Source organism: Zootoca vivipara, chromosome 6, assembly GCF_965207765.1.
Source record: "Zootoca vivipara chromosome 6, rZooViv2.hap1.1, whole genome shotgun sequence".
Taxonomy (NCBI): domain Eukaryota; kingdom Metazoa; phylum Chordata; class Lepidosauria; order Squamata; family Lacertidae; genus Zootoca; species Zootoca vivipara.
Window position 1 is genome coordinate 93,459,883 of NC_142589.1, and position 20,421 is coordinate 93,480,303.

A 20,421-nucleotide genomic window follows, 5' to 3' on the forward strand; every position below is an offset into this window, starting at 1 on the left:
AGACTGGGGACTGGGAGCGGCCGCTGAGACCATATAACACCGGTCCTGAAAGACCTACATTGGCTCCCAGTACGTTTCCAAGCACAGTTCAAAGGGTTGGTGCTGACTTTTAAACCCCTAAACGGCCTTGACCCGGTAAACCTGAAGAAGTGTCTCCACCCCCATCTTTCTGCCCGGACACTTAGGTCCAGCTCCGAGGGTCTTCTGGCGGTCCCCTCCCTGCGAGAAGTGAGGTTACAGGGAACCAGGCAGAGGGCCTTCTCGGTGGTGGCGCCCGCCCTTTGGAACGCCCTCCCATCAGAGGTCAGAGAGATAAACAACTACCTGACCTTTGGAATGCAACCCAGTCACATGGGAGGGAACATACAAATATTATTATTATTATTATTATTATTATTATTATTATTATTATTATTATTAATTTTTACCCGTGCCCTTCCAAGATTTCTTTTTCAACCGCAGAGCCTGGCCCCTTGATTTAAAAATACAAAATAAAAATCCGAGGAGATACGCAGCCGCTCTTTTCCTTTGATCATCTGGGCTGCCCTTTTCGATATCCTTTCCTAGGGAGGAGACCGGAACCCGTTGCACCATGCTTTTGTACAATGGCATTATGACGTCTGTCAATGTTATTTTCAGTTCCTTTCCAAAAGATCCCTAGCGTGGAATTTGCCCTTTTCACGGATCTCGTTACAAACCATCTCAAGGGGTTTGGGAAAGGGTTTTTTTTATAATGCAAAAAGATGTTGGGGGAATCTCATTGTGGAATCACGGAATCGTAGAATCGGACAGGACCGTGAAGGTCAGCTATAAATTGTAATATTCATCATGCCCTCTAACTGCACACTGGTTTCTTTTTCGAGGACTCCTGCGTTAAGATCGACCCAGTGCGCCGCCCGCGACAGAGCATGGTTGGGGACCACAGACCCCTCGGCGCATGATGGGTTTTGGCATCCAACTGGCGCTGTTACTGTGGAAGAATTTCACGTACCGGCGCAGGCAGACGGTGAGTTGTACCATCACGGCGAGAGGAGTTTTGGTTCTTTGTGGCTTTTGGGACGGCTGTACTTGGGGGTGCTCCCCCCCTCGGAGCACCCTGGGAGCCGTAGTTTGTTAAGGCTGCAGGGCACCATAGCTCTGTGACGATTATGTTTTACAATCCCCGGAATTTTCTTCGGGAAGCTTGCGATTTCTGTGCACCGCATGGAGGTGACTAGAGAAAACAAAAAACATGTTTGCTTCGCCCACAGCATCCTGGGAACTGTAGTTTGTTAAGGGTGCAGGGAGTCAAAGCAGTTCTCAGGATTTTCTTGGACCGGGGGCTGGGGAAGCTAACAATGCTACCATTCAGTGGATTTGTAACTGGCTGACTGACCGAACCCAAAGGGTGCTCATCAATGGCTCCTCCTCATCCCGGAGAGTAGTGACTAGTGGGGTGCCACAGGGTTCTGTCTTGGGCCCAGTCTTATTCAACATCTTTTTCAATGACTTGGATGATGGGCTTGAGGGCATCCTGAGCAAGTCTGCAGATGACACCAAATTGGGAGGGGTGGTTAACACCCCAGAGGACAGGACCACACTCCAAAATGACCTTAACACATTAGACAACTGGGCCAAAGCAAACAAGATGAATTATAACAAGGAGAAATGTAAAGTACTACACTTGGGCAAAAAAAAAAAAAATATGAAAGGCACAAATACAGGATGGGAGACACCTGGCTTGAGAGCAGTACATGTGAAAAGGATCTAGGAGTCTTGGTAGACCACAAACTTGACATGAGTCAGCAGTGTGATGCAGCAGCTAAAAAAGCCAATGCAATTCTGGGCTGCATCAATAGGAGTATAGCATCTAGATCAAGAGAAGTAATAGTACCACTGTATTCTGCTCTGGTCAGACCTCACCTGGAGTTCTGTGTCCAGTTCTGGGCACCACAGTTCAAGAAGGATACTGACAAGCTAGAACGTGTCCAGAAGAGGGCAACCAAAATGGTCAAAGGCCTGGAAACGATGCCTTATGAGGAACGGCTTAGGGAGCTGGGTATGTTTAGCCTGGAGAAGAGAAGGTTAAGGGGTGATATGATAGCCATGTTCAAATATATAAAAGGATGCCATATAGAGGAGGGAGAAAGGTTGTTTTCTGCTGCTCCAGAGAAGCGGACACGGAGCAATGGATTCAAACTACAAGAAAGAAGATTCCACCTAAACATTAGGAAGAACTTCCTGACAGTAAGAGCTGTTCGACAGTGGAATTTGCTGCCAAGGAGTGTGGTGGAGTCTCCTTTGGAGGTCTTTAAGCAGAGGCTTGACAGGCATGTGTCAAGAATGCTTTGATGGTGTTTCCTGCTTGGCAGGGGGTTGGACTGAATGGCCCTTGTGGTCTCATCCAACTCTATTATTCTAAGCTATGTGCTTGCCATGTGTCTGACTAGAGAATAATGTGAAGGTCATGTTTGCAACACGAAGCCCATGGGAACTGTAGTTTAAGGGTGCAGGGAATCGTAGCAGCTTTCTATTTAAATTACCCAAACGACTGACCCCACTATAGCTTGCTTCTTTGATTAAAAACTTGGCTACAGTAATTACCCCCCCCCCCCCGTTACGTATTATCCCTTTTCAACGTTAACACAGGTAATCCGAACACAATTTTGTCTTCTATTTTTGTCGACTTCCCACACTGTTTCCCATGAAGTTATTTCACTCCTTTCGCTGCAGCCTATCTATCTATCTATCCAATCATAACCACAATATTATAATATTATAAGTATACTTCTGTTGCTCATAGCTCAAATCCTGCTCGTGAGTTCACCATACCATAATATTTCCTTAAATAGTCCAAAAAAAAGGGCATCCGTCCTTCCGTAAAACACTCATCATTGGATTTTCTTAATTTCACTGTTAAATTTTGCTCTTAGCGTCCCTGGCCATGCGCTTGCTGTTGAAAAGGCCGTGGCACAAAAGGAAAAAGGACTGCGGGGGGATGAGGAAAAAATGGACACATTTTTTTTTTGTAAAAATAATATCTTGATTCCTGCCCTTTTCATCTCCCCAGTTGCAACTGGTTATCGAGGTCCTCTGGCCCCTCTTTTTGTTTTTCATCCTCATCTCCGTGAGACAATCCCACCCGCCTTTCGAGCAACATGAATGTAAGTATGGAAGGAACACCCCCTCCGGGCCGAAACACCTCCCTCTTTGCAACCAGAGGTCTTTCCTTACGGGAAATGGATGATGGGGATGATGGGAATCGTGGTTCCGCGATAAGACACACTCCGCCGTTGAAAAAAGGCCACGGCATGAAAGGAAAAAGGAATGCGGGCGGATGAGGAAATAAGAGCGAGCTCAGGGACCAGCTGGGAGGGAGAAATATTCTGAGAAGGGGGGAAAACTGATTTTAATAAATGAATACAGAATATTTCTCACTCAGTGAGAAGTGCCGAAGCCACAAAGAGATAGAGGGAAGTCATCTAATATAGCAGGGATTCAAACTAGTTTTCCTTTCTGAGAACCTGGCAAAAAGAATATTCAAATTATTCTTTGTATCCTTTGAATGGCTTTGTGTACTTTTTCGTTTCTTATTATTTATCCTCCCCCCCCTTTCCCCTTTCCCTTTTCTTCTTATATTTTTACTTTTTTTGTATTTTTTCTTCTTTTTATTTTTGAATATTTGGGTGTAATGTTTAGTTCATTGCTTTCTCTGTAATTTTTTAAAAACGCAATAAAGCAGGCACAGGCCAACTCCGGCCCTCCGGATGTTTTGGGACTACAAATCCCATCATCCCTAGCTAGCAGGACCAGGGGTCAGGGATGATGGGAATTGTAGTCCCAAAACATCTGGAGGGCCGGAGTTTGCCTATGCCTGTGATAAAGATCACACACACACACATTCTGAGAAGGAGAGGAGCCTAGAGTTGGCGCCAACAGAGAAACTAAGACAGAAGCGTAGAATTGTCAGGAAGGAAACCAAAGGTCATGTAGTCCAGCCCCGAAAAGATGGGAGCCTTTGCTCTGAGGCTCAGGTTCTAGACCCGCTCGGTTTTTGTGTCTTTTTCAACGCAGGTCACTTTCCAAACAAGGCTTTGCCATCTGCCGGGACATTGCCTTGGCTGCAGGGCATCTTCTGCAATATCAACAACCCCTGCTTCCGAAACCTGACGGTTGGGGAGACTCCCGGCTTGGTGGATAACTTCAATCGTTCCATGTGAGTTTATGACAGGGTGGATTTAAAAATCAATTACTTTTTAAATAAAAAATAAAAAAAATCGGATTTTTAAAAATCTAAATTGGATTTCTTTGATTTCATTTTTTAAAAAAATATTTTTATTAAATTTTATAACACATACAGAAAAAAATATGAAAAAATACAAGTACAAAAAAAGAACAAAGAAAAAACCAAAAAACAAAGAATAAAGGAACAAAGAAAAAACATTTCTTTAAGAATATCATATATAGTTCTTACTCTGTCGACTTCCTCCTTCCCCCCTTCCATGTTTCTATTAATTACAAATACAGCACTCTCTACTTCTTAAACCATTTCTTCTTCTAGAATACTTATTGTAAAAAAAAATTCTTGATCCATTTTAACTACACATTCCCAATATTTCAGAATATCATTTGGATCTAGAAATCTTGATAATTAGTTTACATTTAAACTTATTCCCTTCTTGCTATATCTAAATGCTTCTTCAGCCTCTTTGTACTTCCACTTCCCTTATTATCTATTCTTAATCTTATAATTCTTTTCCAAATAGATCTTGAATTTCTTCCAATCTTCTTCCACCGTCTCATTTCCCTGCTCTCGGATTCTCCGAGTCAGTTCAGACAGTTCCATAAATTCTAAATTGGATTTTTTTTATTTCAATCAGATTTTTTTATTATTTCAATTGGATTTTTAAAATAAAATGCTTTTGGAGGAAAAACCTTCCTAAAGATTTTCTGTTTAAGTTACGTTATAGTCCAAAGGCTATTCATCAGGAAATAAGGGTTTGGTTTAAGTTTTTCATGTATGCCAAAAATCAGGTTTTTAAAAATTGTTTGACATATGCTATAACGTTATTGTTTTAGTTAAATAAATTGTTTAAATTGTTATTAAGGAAACGATTGTTTTTCTCCTTCCAGTAAAGGACAGCAGAAAAGTTGTCCTGATTAAACCTCACGATAATGCCATAATTATCTGTCTGTGCGTTTCTCCTAGGGTAATCAAATCAGTAATTTTAGACATAACTATAAAAAAAAACTACTCTGGAAATTTATTATTCCAAAAACGAAACCTTCACCTGGTTGTAAACATTGCCAGCAAGAACGAGTCTTTCTGTAAAAAAAAAAAAAAAAAGATTTATATCAAGTCTTAACTGACTAGTGATTTTAATCGAGCTGATTTAAATCAAATCCACCCTGGTTTATGATGCCTTTAAAAATTGTAGGGTTAGAAAAAGGTACCCCCAAAGGTCCTCTAGTCTAACCCCCTGCAATTTCCAGCATCTGTTTTTAATCTCGCTTTTACATGCGATATCAAACGAAAGGAAGGAAATATCCACTGAAATAAAAACAAAGCCTTTTACCTTCTCCCTTTGCCTCCCCAAACAGCATTTCCCGGCTCTTTGCTGACGTCCAGAAAGTTGTCCATCGAATGAACAACCCACAAGCTCAAAGCAACTTCTCCCGGCTCCTGTCCGCCTTGCGTCAGATCAGCGGAAATGTTAGCTCGCAAACGGGTAAGGGCTGGCGGGAGCTTGCGATGATTTTGGATAGAGGATAGATAGATAGATAGATAGATAGATAGATAGATAGATGGATAATCTATCGATCAGTTTTAAAAAGCAAGGCAGTCCCCACCCCCACCCCACCAGGTTGCAATATGGGGCAACAGCGATGGCATACAAGGTGAGAGGGACTAGGAGGGCAGAGGAAAAAGGCAAGCTTTCCAGCAAACAAAAAAAGGCTCCTGTTTAAAGTTTAAAGCAATACTTGTCCCTGTCTGCACGGCACGCAAGGTGAAAGGGACCAGAAGGGCAGAGGAAAAAGGCAAGCTCGGGCACCGATTCTTAAGTAGTGATTTGGGAGTGTTTTCCAGCAAACGAACAAAAAACGCTCCTGGTTTGGCTCATGTACAATCCGTTTCAAGCTTTCCCTGCCTGCACGGCACACAAGGTGAAAGGGACTAGGAGGGCAGAGGAAAAACACGAGTTCTTCAATAGCACGACCGGGTCCGGGTTCAAGATTTCCCCCTGCAGCTCGTTACATGTGTCTTCCTGGTTTCAGCTGCTTCCTATTTCGGTTTTGCCAGCGTTCAGGCACCCTGTTTCTCTGGAGGTAATCCGAACCCCGCTCCCCCTTCTCCTTTACCAGGTTTGCAGGTGAGGGCCTACTTGAAAGAAAATGAGACGTTTTCCCATTTCCTCCGGACCAACGCCTCGCTGCCACCCGCCGCCGTGGAGGAACTGCTTGGGTCGAAGCTTGACGCGCGGGTGGTAAGTAAAAAAAGAGAGAGAGAGAGAGAGAAAGAAAGAAAGCAGCCAGCATCCTTTTTGAGGACTAGCACCTTGATGTGTTTAATCAGGTCTTGAAAGTGGGGAGAGTCTCAGGTTCCAGCTATATGGGAATGGCTGTGGAAATGTCTCGGAAGAGTGGAAATGGGCAAATGAAGTCGAGGAATTGGTATGCCTTAAAACAGGCACTCCCAAACTGCGGCCCTCCAGATGTTTTGGCCTACAACTCCCATGATCCCTAGCTAACAAGACCAGTGGTCGGGGAAGATGGGAATTGTAGTCCAAAACATCTGGAGGGCCGAAGTTTGGGGATGCCTGCCTTAAAACACATACCAGTAATTTGTGTTTCCGTTTTTTAAAATTCTTGGGGTGCAGATTTTGGAAACGTTAGGCCTGAAAGTCATTTATTTACGCAAAGGTGTAATTTGTGTGCATGCCTTGAAGCTTAAACGAATGCCAATATTATTATTATTACTGTATTTTTTAAAAGTTAATAGCAGCCTCCTTTAGGCTGGCAAAACATTGGGATGCCGATTTTGGAAAACGTTAGGCTTGGAAGTCATTTATTTATGTAAGGCGTGACTTGTGTGTATACCTTGAAGCTTAAACAAACACCAATATTATTATTATTCTTTAAAAAGAAGAGCAGCCTCCTTCTGGAGGACTAGAAACTTGAGGCTGACAAAACAGCTGGTGGAAGGAGGAGGCGGGAACGTGGGTGGCAGGTTTCGGCGGCAAAAGTGGCAGACGTCGCCTGTTCTCACGACGCCGATTCTGTTCTCTCCCCTTCCAGTTCTCTCTTGCCGGGACGCCTTTGAAGCAGATAGTTTGCAACGCTTCCATCCTTTCCAAATTTTTGACTTCCGAAGATGCGGAGGCGGCCGAGGTGCTTCGGCAAAGCCTGTGCGCTTTGCCGGACGGCACCCTCCGAGCTCTGGAACGCCGCTTCCTCTCCCAAGTGGACTGGGCCAAAATTCTCGCGGTAGGTGTGGAGTGGGGCTGCGTTCCCTAGTGGGTGGAGTTACGGGCTTAATTCTGCTTATTTATTGCATTCCTATCCCGGCCAGTGCTGGATTTACGTATAAGCTAAACAAGCTATAGCTTAGGGCCCCACTCTCTTGCGGCCCCCCCAAAAAAAATTTAAGGGGGGGGGGAACTGGATGTACATTTCCAAAATATAAGATAAAATCAAATGAAATAAAACCTATAAGCACCAACTGTGTTTTGTGTTGTGTAGGCTCCTAGGATGCAAGTCATGGGCCCTGCCTGCTTCCTAAAATATCCCTGGTTTGCTCCTTTCTATATAGAGGGTGCCCATATTCTGCATGGACTGGTTGCAGGGCAACATGGGCAAATGGCTTGAGATTCCTATGAGGTCTGTCAATGACCATATTATAGCATATATTCAACTCAAAAAACAGCGGCAATTTGTTGTGGACGAAGGACAGCTGGCCCTATAAAGGGCCCCGTTACCTTCAGTAGCTTAGGGCAGGCACAGGCAAACTCCGGCCCTCCAGATGTTTTGAGACTACAATTCCCATCATCCCTAGCTAGCAGGACCAGTGGTCGGGGATGATGGGAATTGTAGTCTCAAAACACTGGGAGGGCCGGTGTTTGCCTAAGCCTGGCTTAGTTAGGGCCTCATCAAACCTAAACCCGGCCCTGATCCTGGCTTTCTTCCAAAGAGCTCTCTATTCACATCCTCCCAATGGCCCTCCGAGGTCACCCGGGGAGACTCACGGCCGAGTAGGACTAGAACCCCCTCTGCCCATTCATTCCAGTGGGTCTACTCTTGAGTATATGATGCATTTTGTTGTGTTAAATGTGCATTCCGTAGCTGACCTCCTAAGCAACGTTTCACTTCAAATTATTTTAGTTTCTTGCTGATTCTATTGCTTTGAATGCCCTGTTTAGGGAAGCTTTTAATGTTTAACAGACTATTGTGTTTTAATATTTTGTTGGAAGCTGCCCAGAGTGGCTGGGGAAACCCAGCCCGATGGGCGGGGTATTAATAATAATAATAATAATTATAATAATAATATATTATACTTTATATATTGGACTTTCTTCAGTAACCTTCTATTCTGGTTACAGGTAGGTAGCCGTGTTGGTCTGAGTCGAAGCAAAATAAAAAAATTCCTTCAGTAGCACCTTAAAGATCAACTAAATTTTTATTTTGGTATGAGCATTCGTGTGCATGCACACTTCTTCAGATACACTGAAACAGAAGAGCCAGACCCTTATGTATATTCAGAGGGTGGTGGGGGTGGGTGGGAACGGGTGATGGGCTGATGGGAGTGGTAAACCTGTAGATGGCTGTTAACGACTGCTGATGACTGCAATTGGTCCTGGGGGGGAAAAGCAAGGGCTGAGGCGCTAAAGGAAGCTTGATCATGCATAATGAGATAAGAATCCAATGTCTTTGTTCATCCCAGGTGGCTCCATGGTTTTAAGCTTGGTAATGAGTTCCAATTCAGCAACTTCTCTTTCCAGTCGTTAATAGCCATCTACAGGTTTACCACTCCCATCAGCCCATCACCCATTCCCACCCACCCCCCACCCTCTGTATATACATAAGGGACTGACTTCTGTTTCAAGTGTATCTGAAGAAGTGTGCATGCACACAAAAGCTCATACCAAAATAAAAATTTAGTTGGTCTTTAAGGTGCTACTGAAGGATTTTTTTTATTTTGCTTCTATTCTGGGTTGGGGTTTATTTGGTGTCTTAATGTTCTGTTAACCGCTTTGAGGGTTTTTCCCCTTAGAAATTTATAGCTGTATACAAATCAAAAATAATGATACAGTGGTGCCTTGGTTCTCAAACTTAATCCCTTCCGGAAGTCCGTTCCAAAACCAGAGCGTTCCAAACCCAAGGCGCTCTTTCCCATAGAAAGTAATGCAGAACGGATTAATCTATTCCAGACTTTTAAAAACAACCCCTAAAACAGCAATTTCACATGGGTTTTACTATCTTAACGAGACCGTTGATCCAAAAAATAAAAGCAAGAATCAATGCACTGCACTATAAAATAAACAAGACAGTATTGCAGATGATAAAAATAATTATTTTTTCTTCCCTGCACTGATGACAGTCATTGTTTGGATGGGGGGGGGGCTTTTATCCATTTCCGCAGTTGCACAATCAATCAATTCATCCGTAGCCGAACTGGGTTCCGCACAATCACAAAAGCAAATGGACCAAAAAAAACCCTCAAAACCAAAAACGCAAAATAAACAGCAAAAACCAAAGCGCCAAACTTAATCCGTTCCGGAAGTCCGATTGACTTCCGAAATGTTCGGAAACCGAGGCGTGACTTCTGATTGGTGCAGGCACCTTGGAAACAATAGCCGACAGGTGCGTTGGATGTTCGGCTTCCGGAAAACATTTGAGAACTGGAACACTTCCTTCCGGGTTTTTGGCGTTTGGGAAACAAGGTACCACTGTAATTATTTTGGTTACCCTTAGGAGGAATCTGTGTATCAGGGCAGGGAGGGGGCGGTGAGAGAGATTTGACGAAGCTCACTTTAAAACATGGACCTACCATGTCTGCTGTTTCGGAAACTTCCGAAACGAGGGGAGATGATTGTGAGCGAAGCACATCTGCCCCAAACAAGGAATAAACCCGACTTGTTTCTGATAGGAGCGTATGAATGCTGTGTCGGCTGAGGTTGTAAACACGCTGGACACCCTCCGTACCGTTCTTCGAGGGACCTCATCTTTAGCCAAGGAGGTAATTCATGGGATGGAGATGAGCTTGTCCCTTTATCTATATACAGTGGTACCTCGGTTTATGAACACAATTGGTTCCGGAAGTCTGTTCATAAACTGAAGTGAACTTTCCCATTGAAAGTAATGGAAAGTGGATTAATCCGTTCCAGACGGGTCCTTGGAGTACTCAACCTGAAGTGTACTTAACCCGAAGCATGGGTGTAATTGGTTCCGGAAGTCTGTTCATAAACTGAAGCGTTCATAAACTGAAGCGAACTTTCCCATTGAAAGTAATGGAAAGTGGATTAATCCGTTCCAGACGGGTCCGCGGAGTACTCAACCTGAAGCGTACTTAACGCGAAGCATGGGTGAAATTGGTTCCGGAAGTCTGTTCATAAACTGAAGCGTTCATAAACTGAAGCGAACTTTCCCATTGAAAGTAATGGAAAGTGAATTAATTCGTTCCAGATGGGTCCGCAGCGTTCGTAAACCGAAAATTCGTAGGTGTTCATAAACCGAGGTTCCCCTGTATATAAAAATGGTGAAGGTGCATGTGTGTGTTATTCCGCACTTTTCTCCCACAAGCACTTACCCGATCGCCCTGAAATTTGGCCACAACCTCAGAGGCACATGAGAGCAGGTAACCATGCACTCACACTGACCAACTGACACACCTAACACAGGTAAAAAACTGGATTTGTGGTCAAAAAAATTGCGCCCTCCAGTGGACAGCCAACAAACAATGGACAAACATATCCCACAATCCCTTACCCCCCGGAGACCACGCCTCCAAGAGAAAGCAAACTGCCCCGAGACCACGCCACTCCTCAGGGAACCAAGCCTGCCTCAGAGGTAGCACACCCAACAGTAGACCACTTCCACATCCCCCCCCCAACCCCGCGAATTGTGCCGCCGATCTCGCCGCCCGCAGGCACTCCCCCCCACCCCGCGGATCGCTCCACCAGCGATCCCGCCATCTCCAGGCATTTCCACCCCACCCCGCCGATCACGCCGCCACTGATCCCACCATCCCCAGGGACCAAGCCGCCTCCACAAGAGACCTACACCTCTCCACAACCCCCCCCACGGATCCCACCCAGCCGATCCCACCAGACACCCCCCGCAGATCGCACCGATCCACACTCCCCCCACCCCGCGAACCGCGCCGTCGCCGATCCCGCCACCCGCAGGCACTCCCCCCCCCGCGGATCACGCTACCGGCGATCCTGCCGTCCCCAGGCATTCCCATCCCCCCAGACCCCCCCAGAGAACACACCAATCCACACTCCCCCCCACCCCACGGATCTCCCACACCCACCGATCCCACCACCCGGATTCTGCCACCAGCATACACCAGTCCGACTCAAGGACAGGCCCACCATTCCACCTTCCCCAGTCCACCCCCCCCACCCCAACACACACAGAAATTCCACCTCGACACCCCTAACCACCTACATACTACCCTCACTCTACAATACCACCCACCAAACCCCCACCCCCTCCGTATTACCCTCAATCGGTGGGGGGGGGCAAATAGGGGTCAGGGGTAGGTAAACCCTTCCCTGGTTGGGGTGGGTTGCGGGGGTCAAAATGGAGGACACGGATAGGTAAGTCCTTCTCTGATTGGGATGGGGGGGTCTGTCAATAGGTGACAGGGATAACTAAGACCTTCCCAGGGTTGGGTCGCTACAGAGTGTGGGGAGACACAGTTATGCCCCTATCTAAACATAACACAGGGGGGACTCTGATGGTCTGGGGAATCTGAAGGGGGACTGTGACCCGCCATTTAACAAACATAAAATTGTGATTTATTTTCCATTTAACATTGTGCTTTCACATCGTTATTATCCATTTTACCTCCCTAGCTCTTTAGAGTATGGGTAGGCAAACTAAGGCCCGGGGGCCGGATCCGGCCCAATCGCCTTCTAAATCCAGCCCGCGGACGGTTCTGGAATCAGTGTGTTTTTACATGAGTAGAATGTGTCCTTTTATTTAAAATGCATCTCTGGGTTATTTGTGGGACCTTCTTTTGAAGGAAAGTGAAAGGAAGGGCGAAAAGCAAGGAGAGCGGAACGAGGGGGTGTACTCTTAAGTTCCGTGGTGGGACGGGGCAGGGTGCACGTCGAGGGGGGGTCCCCCGACTCTTCCAGAAACTTCCATTTCGTTTCCTCCCCCCACACCCCAGATCTCCTCCGCGACCAGTTTTGTGGAATTCCGCGAGGCTCTCCGGGTTCTCTCAGGCCGGGACCCGATGTCTTCCGCCCGGCGGACCTTCGAAGTCTTCTCCCGCCTGGTCTGTGGCCACCCCGAAGGGGGCGGCCTCAAGGTGCCCTCCTTGAACTGGTACGAGGACCACGACGTCAAGAAGTTCCTCGGCCGCAACGAATCTGAGCAGAAGATCACCTTGGACAACGGCACGAGTGAGTGAGTGAGAGAGAGAGACTTGTCTTTTTATTTTCAATGCATGGCAAGAATTGTGCAAAAATGGGGTAGGTACATTTAGGCACATGTGGTGGGAGTGTAAGAAAATTTTGGGACAGCATATACGATGAAATTAAAAAGGTATTTAAATTCTCATTTACCCCCAAACCCGAGGCCTTCCTGTTAGGAATTATGTCCATGGAAGTCAAGAGAAATCTTTGACCTCTTTTCATGTACGCAACACACAGCGGCTAGGCCAGGCACCCCCAACTTGCGGCCCTACAGCTGTTTTTGGCCTACAACTCCCATGATCCCTAGCTAACAGGACCAGTGGCCAGGGATGATGGGAATTGTAGTCCCAAAACATCTGGAGGGCCGAAGGTTGGGGGGTGCCTGGGCTAGCATTTTAATAGCAAAGGACTGGAAAAGTGATAACATGCCCACAAAAGCTGACTGGCAAGGAAAAACGATAGTATATTTAGAACTCGCAAGGATGACAGGGAGATTAAGAGGAAATTCAGTACAGAAAGATAATAAAGATCAGATGATTCTTGCTGTTGTTGTTGTTGTTGTTGTTGTTGTTTAGTCGTTTAGTCGTGTCCGACTCTTCGTGACCCCATGGACCAGAGCACGCCAGGCGCTCCTGTCTTGCACTGCCTCCCGCAGTTTGGTCAAACTCATGTTGGTGGCTTCGGGAACACTGTCCAACCATCTCGTCCTCTGTCGTCCCCTTCTCCTAGTGCCCTCAATCTTTCCCAACATCAGGGTCTTTTCCAAGGATTCTTCTCTTCTCATGAGGTGGCCAAAGTATTGGAGCCTCAGCTTCAGGATCTGTCCTTCCAGGGAGCACTCAGGGCTGATTTCCTTAAGAATGGATAGGTTTGATCTTCTTGCAATCCATGGGACTCTCAAGAGTCTCCTCCAGCACCAGAATTCAAAAGCATCCATTCTTCTGCGATCAGCCTTCTTTATGGTCCAGCTCTCACTTCCATACATCACTACTGGGAAAACCATAGCTTGAACTAGACGGACCTTTGTCGGCAAGGGGATGTCTCTGCTCTGTAGTAGCATACATAAATGAATTTCTATACAATTTAGGTAGTTCTGTCCCTATCATTTCCAAAAGAAAAGCGTCTGGTTTTTTGTTTTTTTTTTAAAGGTGATTTTAAACATCCTTTTCAACTCATTATATATCATTTCCCAGTAAGCGTTAACCTTATTACAGGACCACCTCATATGATAAAAAGTCCCAGCGAAGGAAGAACGGATACAAAAACTTATGGAATATGCAGAAATGGCAAAACTTACCAGAAGTATAAGAAATCAAGATAACAAACTTTTTTTAATAAAAGAATGGAATTGGATTATTGAATATTTACAGATAAATTGCAAACAGATAAAAGCATTGGCAGGATTGCAGTTTCATAAGAATATATATTTAAAGTAGATAATTGTGTGGCAATGTCCCTCCTTCCCATGTAATCAAGACTCGTGACACAGTGATTGAGATTTAATTGGGTGGTTAAGGCCACAACTTTATTAATTAAGCATATTGAGCGGGATTGGCTTAGGCGTTGGAACCTAACGGACTATATCCGACTCCAACCCGTGTGTTGGAGTCCTTGAGAAGTTAACCACCAGAAAGGAGCCCCGCGATGTAGATCTACTAGAGCTCCTCCTGTGGCCACCGAAGGGGCGTGCCCTACGGCCCAGGCAACTCCAGGCTCAGGACCAAGCAACGCCCCCGGAATCCTTTAACGGAATTACTTCTCCAATTTAGGGCAGCTGGTGACGCAATCAGCCCCTCCTCCATCTATTGTTATGCAAATTTCCAACGCCTAACCGCCTAGCCTAAGTTGTGACGACATGCTACGAGGTAGGCGAAAAACCCATCATGGCTAGTCCAGTATGGGAAAAATCCTACCCGGCCCGCTGACTAACCAGGCAACCGACTCACGTCCATAGCAGCGTCCCCTTACCTCTTTTTAAGGGGTGGGCGGGTGGGTGAACCGTTCGCTCCGGCGAACAAGGAAGTAAAGAGGGCTGCTTCCCGCCTGCGGGGAGCTTTAAACTTGGCGGCTCCGCCCCGACCGCCCTCATTGGCCGGTCGGGGGTGACGCAGGCGGGAAGCTACCATCGCGTAGGGGCTGAACTCACAGCCCCTACGCGGTGGTGCAGTCGGTCGGCCCACAACCCCACTTCCGTCGCAGGCGCGGAAGTGGCTTTGTGTGGCAATGTCCCTCCTTCCCATGTAATCAAGACTCGTGACACAGTGATTGAGATTTAATTGGGTGGTTAAGGCCACAACTTTATTAATTAAGCATATTGAGCGGGATTGGCTTAGGCGTTGGAACCTAACGGACTATATCCGACTCCAACCCGTGTGTTGGAGTCCTTGAGAAGTTAACCACCAGAAAGGAGCCCCGCGATGTAGATCTACTAGAGCTCCTCCTGTGGCCACCGAAGGGGCGTGCCCTACGGCCCAGGCAACTCCAGGCTCAGGACCAAGCAACGCCCCCGGAATCCTTTAACGGAATTACTTCTCCAATTTAGGGCAGCTGGTGACGCAATCAGCCCCTCCTCCATCTATTGTTATGCAAATTTCCAACGCCTAACCGCCACTCGAGCCCCCCAGGCTCGCCGCCAATCCGCTCTCATGCTTCCTCAAATAAATTGAAAATTAATTATTAGATTATGTAGGGACTTCTTATGCTTTTAGGGGACCGTGATCCTAATCTCTTATATGCCTAATTAAATTCTCTAATACGCAACCAATCTCTGATTCCCGTAATTAAGTTCTCAAGCCAAACATCATTCCCCTTCGGCGACAGATGAACGCCATCGTGGCGATAAAGGGCTGCTTCACTCTGTTTCAAACTTGGATGTGAAATGGCGTGACCGTTCAACGATAGAACTCTGCGGATCACAAAAGAATTCAGGAGGCGTCTGGCTCTGTTCAAAGCGATAGGGCAACGTCCATCGCGCCAAGTGCGCCTCTCTAACAAGGAGGACCAAAGCAGCGTCATCCCCGAGCAGCTGTCCAGCAAGGTATCAAAGTCTCTGAATATTTTCAATTTTAAGTCCACTGCATTGCGATAAGCCAGGTCATTCTCCCCGAGCTGGATCACTAGTAGGTCGGGGTAGCCGAGTGAAGCAGCCCGATTTTGTATTGCCGGCAGCAACTCGTCCCACAGCATGCCTCTCCTCGCGATCCAGGACACTTGAACAAATTCTGGGAGTCACAGCCCATTCCCCAGGCCCACCTCGATGGCCCTTTCCCGGGCCCAATGGACTATGCTGTGCCCGGCTATCCAGATGCGTACGACCCTAGGACCTGAAAACAAAGAATGACAGCCGGGGATCAGACAGGCAACCGAGTCGAGGCTATGTACGAATGTACCTTTTGTACGCGTTCGATTTCCACCTCCCCAAGTCCTTAATTCTTTCGGACGAAAGACCCAAATGCATGGCTGATGTAGCCGCGCCAATCCTGAAAGAGTGAGCTGAAAATTCAGTGGGATTATAACCGCAGGAGGCAATGGCCTTGCGCAGAACCCTAGTGAATTGGTGTCGGGTGAGCCTGGCGCCGTCCTGGTGGACAAGCAGTGGGCCCGGGCCGGGGGGCCGGAGGTAAAGAAACCGCCTGGTATCTTTTACCGGACATGGACCTGGGGTACCTGTTGCAGGGAGCTTAATGGTCGCGCCCCTTCCCTTCTGGTCAGTTTTGGAACACCGTATGAGCAACTGCATTTGGGAGTCCGACATTGATACGTCCTGTATCAGTATGCCACGGGTGATGCCCTGGGGGGAGTCCTCACACACAACCTCACCCACTCTGAGCGCCCCAAAGTACGCTATGGAGAAAGCTGCAGAGAATAGGCGCGCTTCAAATTTGGACCAACAGAGGGACCTTAACTGTCTATGAACCTGCGCCAACATGTCAAAGGTAATGGGTCGCCTAGGGTCGCTGGCAGGCGGCTGGAGCCTACGCCAGCCCTCCATAGCTCTACGCAAATGGAAGTTGTCACACGGATCTGTAAAATAGAGTGATTTGGAAAAGAATGTGATGGCTGCTGTATGAATGTTGAGAGTCTTCGGTGCGCGACCCAGGTTCCTCAAGTGCACCACATACTGCATGACCTCCCCCTGGGTAGGTGGGCCCAGCAGTGAGGCAGTGGATCCCCTCCGCCTGAACTTAGTGAAATCGGACCAAGCCCGCTTATAAGAGCTCAGTGTAGAAGGGGCAACCGAAGCTAATACTCCCTTTAGGATTTCTCGCTCCCAAGGTTCCATAGATGTTCCGGGAACGGCTCCGGCGACTGGCTTGCCTCCGGTGCCAACGATCGGAAGCGATCCATCTGGAAGCGAGACAAAGCATCTGCAATGTTGTTATTGACCCCTGGCACGAATTTGGCGGAAAATTGCATATTTAACTGCAAACTGAGTAACACGAAGTGTCGTAGGAGAGAGGACACCCTCATCGATCGCGTGGATTGCCGGGTTAGGACGCTGACCACCGCTTGGTTGTCGGTTCTGAAGCAGACCCGTCGATTCCTGAATTCTTCGGACCATAAATGAACGGCTACTACTATCGGGAAAAATTCTAGAAATGTTAAATCGCGCGTAATGTCCGTACCTTGCCAGCCTGCCGGCCAACGCTGCGAGCACCATCTACCTTTGAAGTAAACCCCGAAACCTAAAGTACCTGCCGCATCGGATTGCACCTGGAAATCGGCTCGCCGTAACATCATGGTGTCCTGCCATAACGACACCCCGTTATAATTCTCCAAAAACACTAGCCAGGATTCAAGGTCGGCCTTGACCTCGCGGGGGAGTCGCCTCCTATGAAAAGGCTTTGTTAGGCCAACCGTGAGCCTGGCTAGGCGCCGGCAGAATGGACGTCCAGGTGATATAACCTTGCAGGCAAAGTTGAGGTGTCCTAGAAGTGATTGCATTTGCCTAAGGGTAAGTTTCTTAAGAGGGATGAGTTGCCTAATGGTCTCTTTGAGGGCGATTAGCTTTTCAGAAGGCAGACGTGAAGTTTGCGCCACAGTGTCCAATTCTATGCCTAAATATGTAAGGCGCGCGAGGGGCCCTTCAGTTTTTTCCGCTGCCAACGGTACCCCCAATTCCTCTGCAAGGTCTGAGAAGGCCTGCATAAGGCGTGCGCAGTCGGAACTGTGCGCGCTAGCCACGAAGAGAAAGTCATCCAGATAATGGGTGACCCCTGGCAGACCTGTTTTAAAGCGAAGGGCCCAATCCAGGAACGTGCTAAAAGTTTCGAACGCAGAGCATGCCACGGAGCAACCCATAGGCATGGCCTTGTCGATGAAATATGCCCCTTCAAATCTGAAACCCAGCCATTTATAGTCCTGCGGGTGAACTGGAAGTAGGCGAAACGCTGATTCGATATCGCATTTTGCCATCAAGGCACCCTTACCAAATTGCCTTACTAACTTCACCGCCTGATCGAAGGAGGCATATTTCACCGTGCACAGCTCCCGGGGTATGCCGTCATTGACAGACCTGCCTATAGGGTGGGAGAGATTATGAATGAGCCTAAATTCCCCTGGGACTTTTTTAGGGACCATTCCCAATGGGGAAATATGGAGATCAGGTATCGGTGGTGCTGCGAACGGGCCAGCTACACGTCCTGCTGATATTTCTTTGTTAATTTTTTTAATGGCTATGTCTGGTCTTTCCCTAACAGATTTCTGATTGGGGGGTTCACCTGTGCTAGGTGGGGTACACACGGGTATACGGAAGCCGGTTGAAAACCCCTCCCAAAGGTATTTAGCTGCATCGTTATTGGGGTAACAGTCAAGCAGTGATTTTAGCGGGTGAAGTCTTATGGGAGAGTGGGCCAGAGCAAGAGATCTGTTAATATCTATTAGTCCCTGCAGTTGCTCCCTGGGGGGCACCTGAGGTGTTTCTGGGGCCCTGGTGCGAGTTTCCCCTGCCACCCCGAAAGGACTGCCTCCCTTTAAAGCACGAAACTCCCGGGTGCTGACCCAAACACTTTTCGCATTCATGTATGTACTTACAGTTAGGTCGCTGACAAAGGCCCTTATTATATTCCCAACAAACCCTGCGTCGCGGGTCCCTCCTGGGTTCAAACCTGGCGGACCTAGGCGGGTCCGTCTGCTTCCTCTCTACATACGGGACCACGTGATTGCTCCAAAAATGTTGGTGGCGCTGATCCCACCTGGTTTTAGGGTTTTGTGAAGCATTCCTACGGAAGTCTTCATCATAATTGAGGGCGGCCGCCTCCCCCGCCATCCTATAGGCCATCCTAACATCTGCTATGTAAGCCATTAAGTGCATTGCCCTCTTTGGGTATGCTGCTGTTATCACCGCAATCCAGATATGCATTCCATCCAACCAATTTTCGAATGTGCGGTCAGCACGTGGGGTCCTATGTCTGCGCCTGCCGTACTCCTTCCTCTTTTCGCCCTTTCCCAGCATTTGGGATAACGGTAAAAGGGTGAAAATATCTATAAAATCGCCATTCAAGATTTTTTCCCGCGTTTTATTAGATAAATGGGATCCCAGAATGATATCTGTGTCTGAATTAGTGGAATACTTTGAATCTGGAATAAGGGCGCCATCCCTCCATTCCAATGTCCCCTTGAATGACTTACGATGAGCACTGGCCCGCCTCTTATGCACCCACAAAGGAAGCCCCATCTGATCTTCCGCAATCCCCCAATAGTCCTCCATCGGGACCTCGCCATCTGATTCGGACGACGTACCTGAGTCATATGAGTCGTCATCCTTACTTCTCTTACGCTTTTCGGTCTTCTTTTTTGCCTTTCCCCCCTGACGACGCTCCTCTTCGTCCCGTGACGCCGATTCACCCTCTTTCGCTGGCCTGGAGGTGTCGTCGTTTTCAGACGTGTCAGAACCCCCATCATTCCGCTGGGCCACCTCTTGCGCGGGCTGGGCCCCTTGCAGGCCTGACCGATTGGAAGGACCTGCCGATTGAACCCCCGCTCCCTGAGGATGGGAGTTGGGGGCGTTAGTGCGTGCCTTCTGCCCCCGCGTCCGCGGGGCCTGACTCACGTCATTTCCACGCTCGGAACCGGAGCTGGAAAACAAAGAAGCAGAAGTGCAAGGCGACTGGCTATCTGTTAAACCCGTGTCAAAGATGAGATCCTGTGACTCTGCAATCACCGTTTGCGACTCAGGAGGATCCTCCTGTGTGGCACCGGCCGTGGGTGCAAGTGATTTTGCCAGAGGGACTAGCTGTTTACAAACATCCTGCAGGGTGTTCTGTAGCGTAGAAACCACCCGAGCCAAGGCCTCAGCCTTGTCCTGTGGTGCAGGACCCTTGGAGGGGGCCTTGCCTCGGTCCCGTCTGGGTGCCATTATCAAAATGTACCTAGTATGACAGTAAGCTTCCAAACAACGTACCAGCTACTTATTAATACGCTTAGTAGTTACCTAATATTCTGTGCTATTGCTTCACTTCTATATTTTAATAAAATATGAAATAATTTCTATGTTTATTTTATTTATTTATTTATTTATTTTAATTATTTATTAATTATTTTTATTTTTATTTTTATGTATTATTTATTTATTTTTTATTTATTTTTATTTTATTTTTTTATTTTTTATTTATTTATTTATTTACTTATTTTTTATTTTTTAATTATTATTATTGATATATATATAATTATTATGGATTTATTGATGTAACGTCAATGTTTTTAAATGCAATTAATTTCGATTAGAATACAAATTATTTGCTTAACTGCCTAAGAATAGAATTATTATTATTACCGCTGTTCACTTTAGTTATTATTG

General features: G+C 47.0%; 1 protein-coding gene across 1 annotated transcript in view; it reads left to right on the forward strand.

Annotated features, from left to right (window-relative positions):
- Nucleotides 1–20,421, forward strand: part of ABCA7 (ATP binding cassette subfamily A member 7) — a 78,265-nt gene that overhangs the window by 7,279 nt on the left and 50,565 nt on the right. The window contains 8 exon segments of the mRNA XM_088671370.1: nt 864–1,006; nt 3,050–3,143; nt 4,054–4,195; nt 5,581–5,708; nt 6,343–6,464; nt 7,276–7,464; nt 10,124–10,213; nt 12,377–12,611. Of these exon segments, the coding sequence (XP_088527496.1) occupies nt 938–1,006; nt 3,050–3,143; nt 4,054–4,195; nt 5,581–5,708; nt 6,343–6,464; nt 7,276–7,464; nt 10,124–10,213; nt 12,377–12,611 (1,069 nt within the window). The 5' untranslated portion in view covers nt 864–937.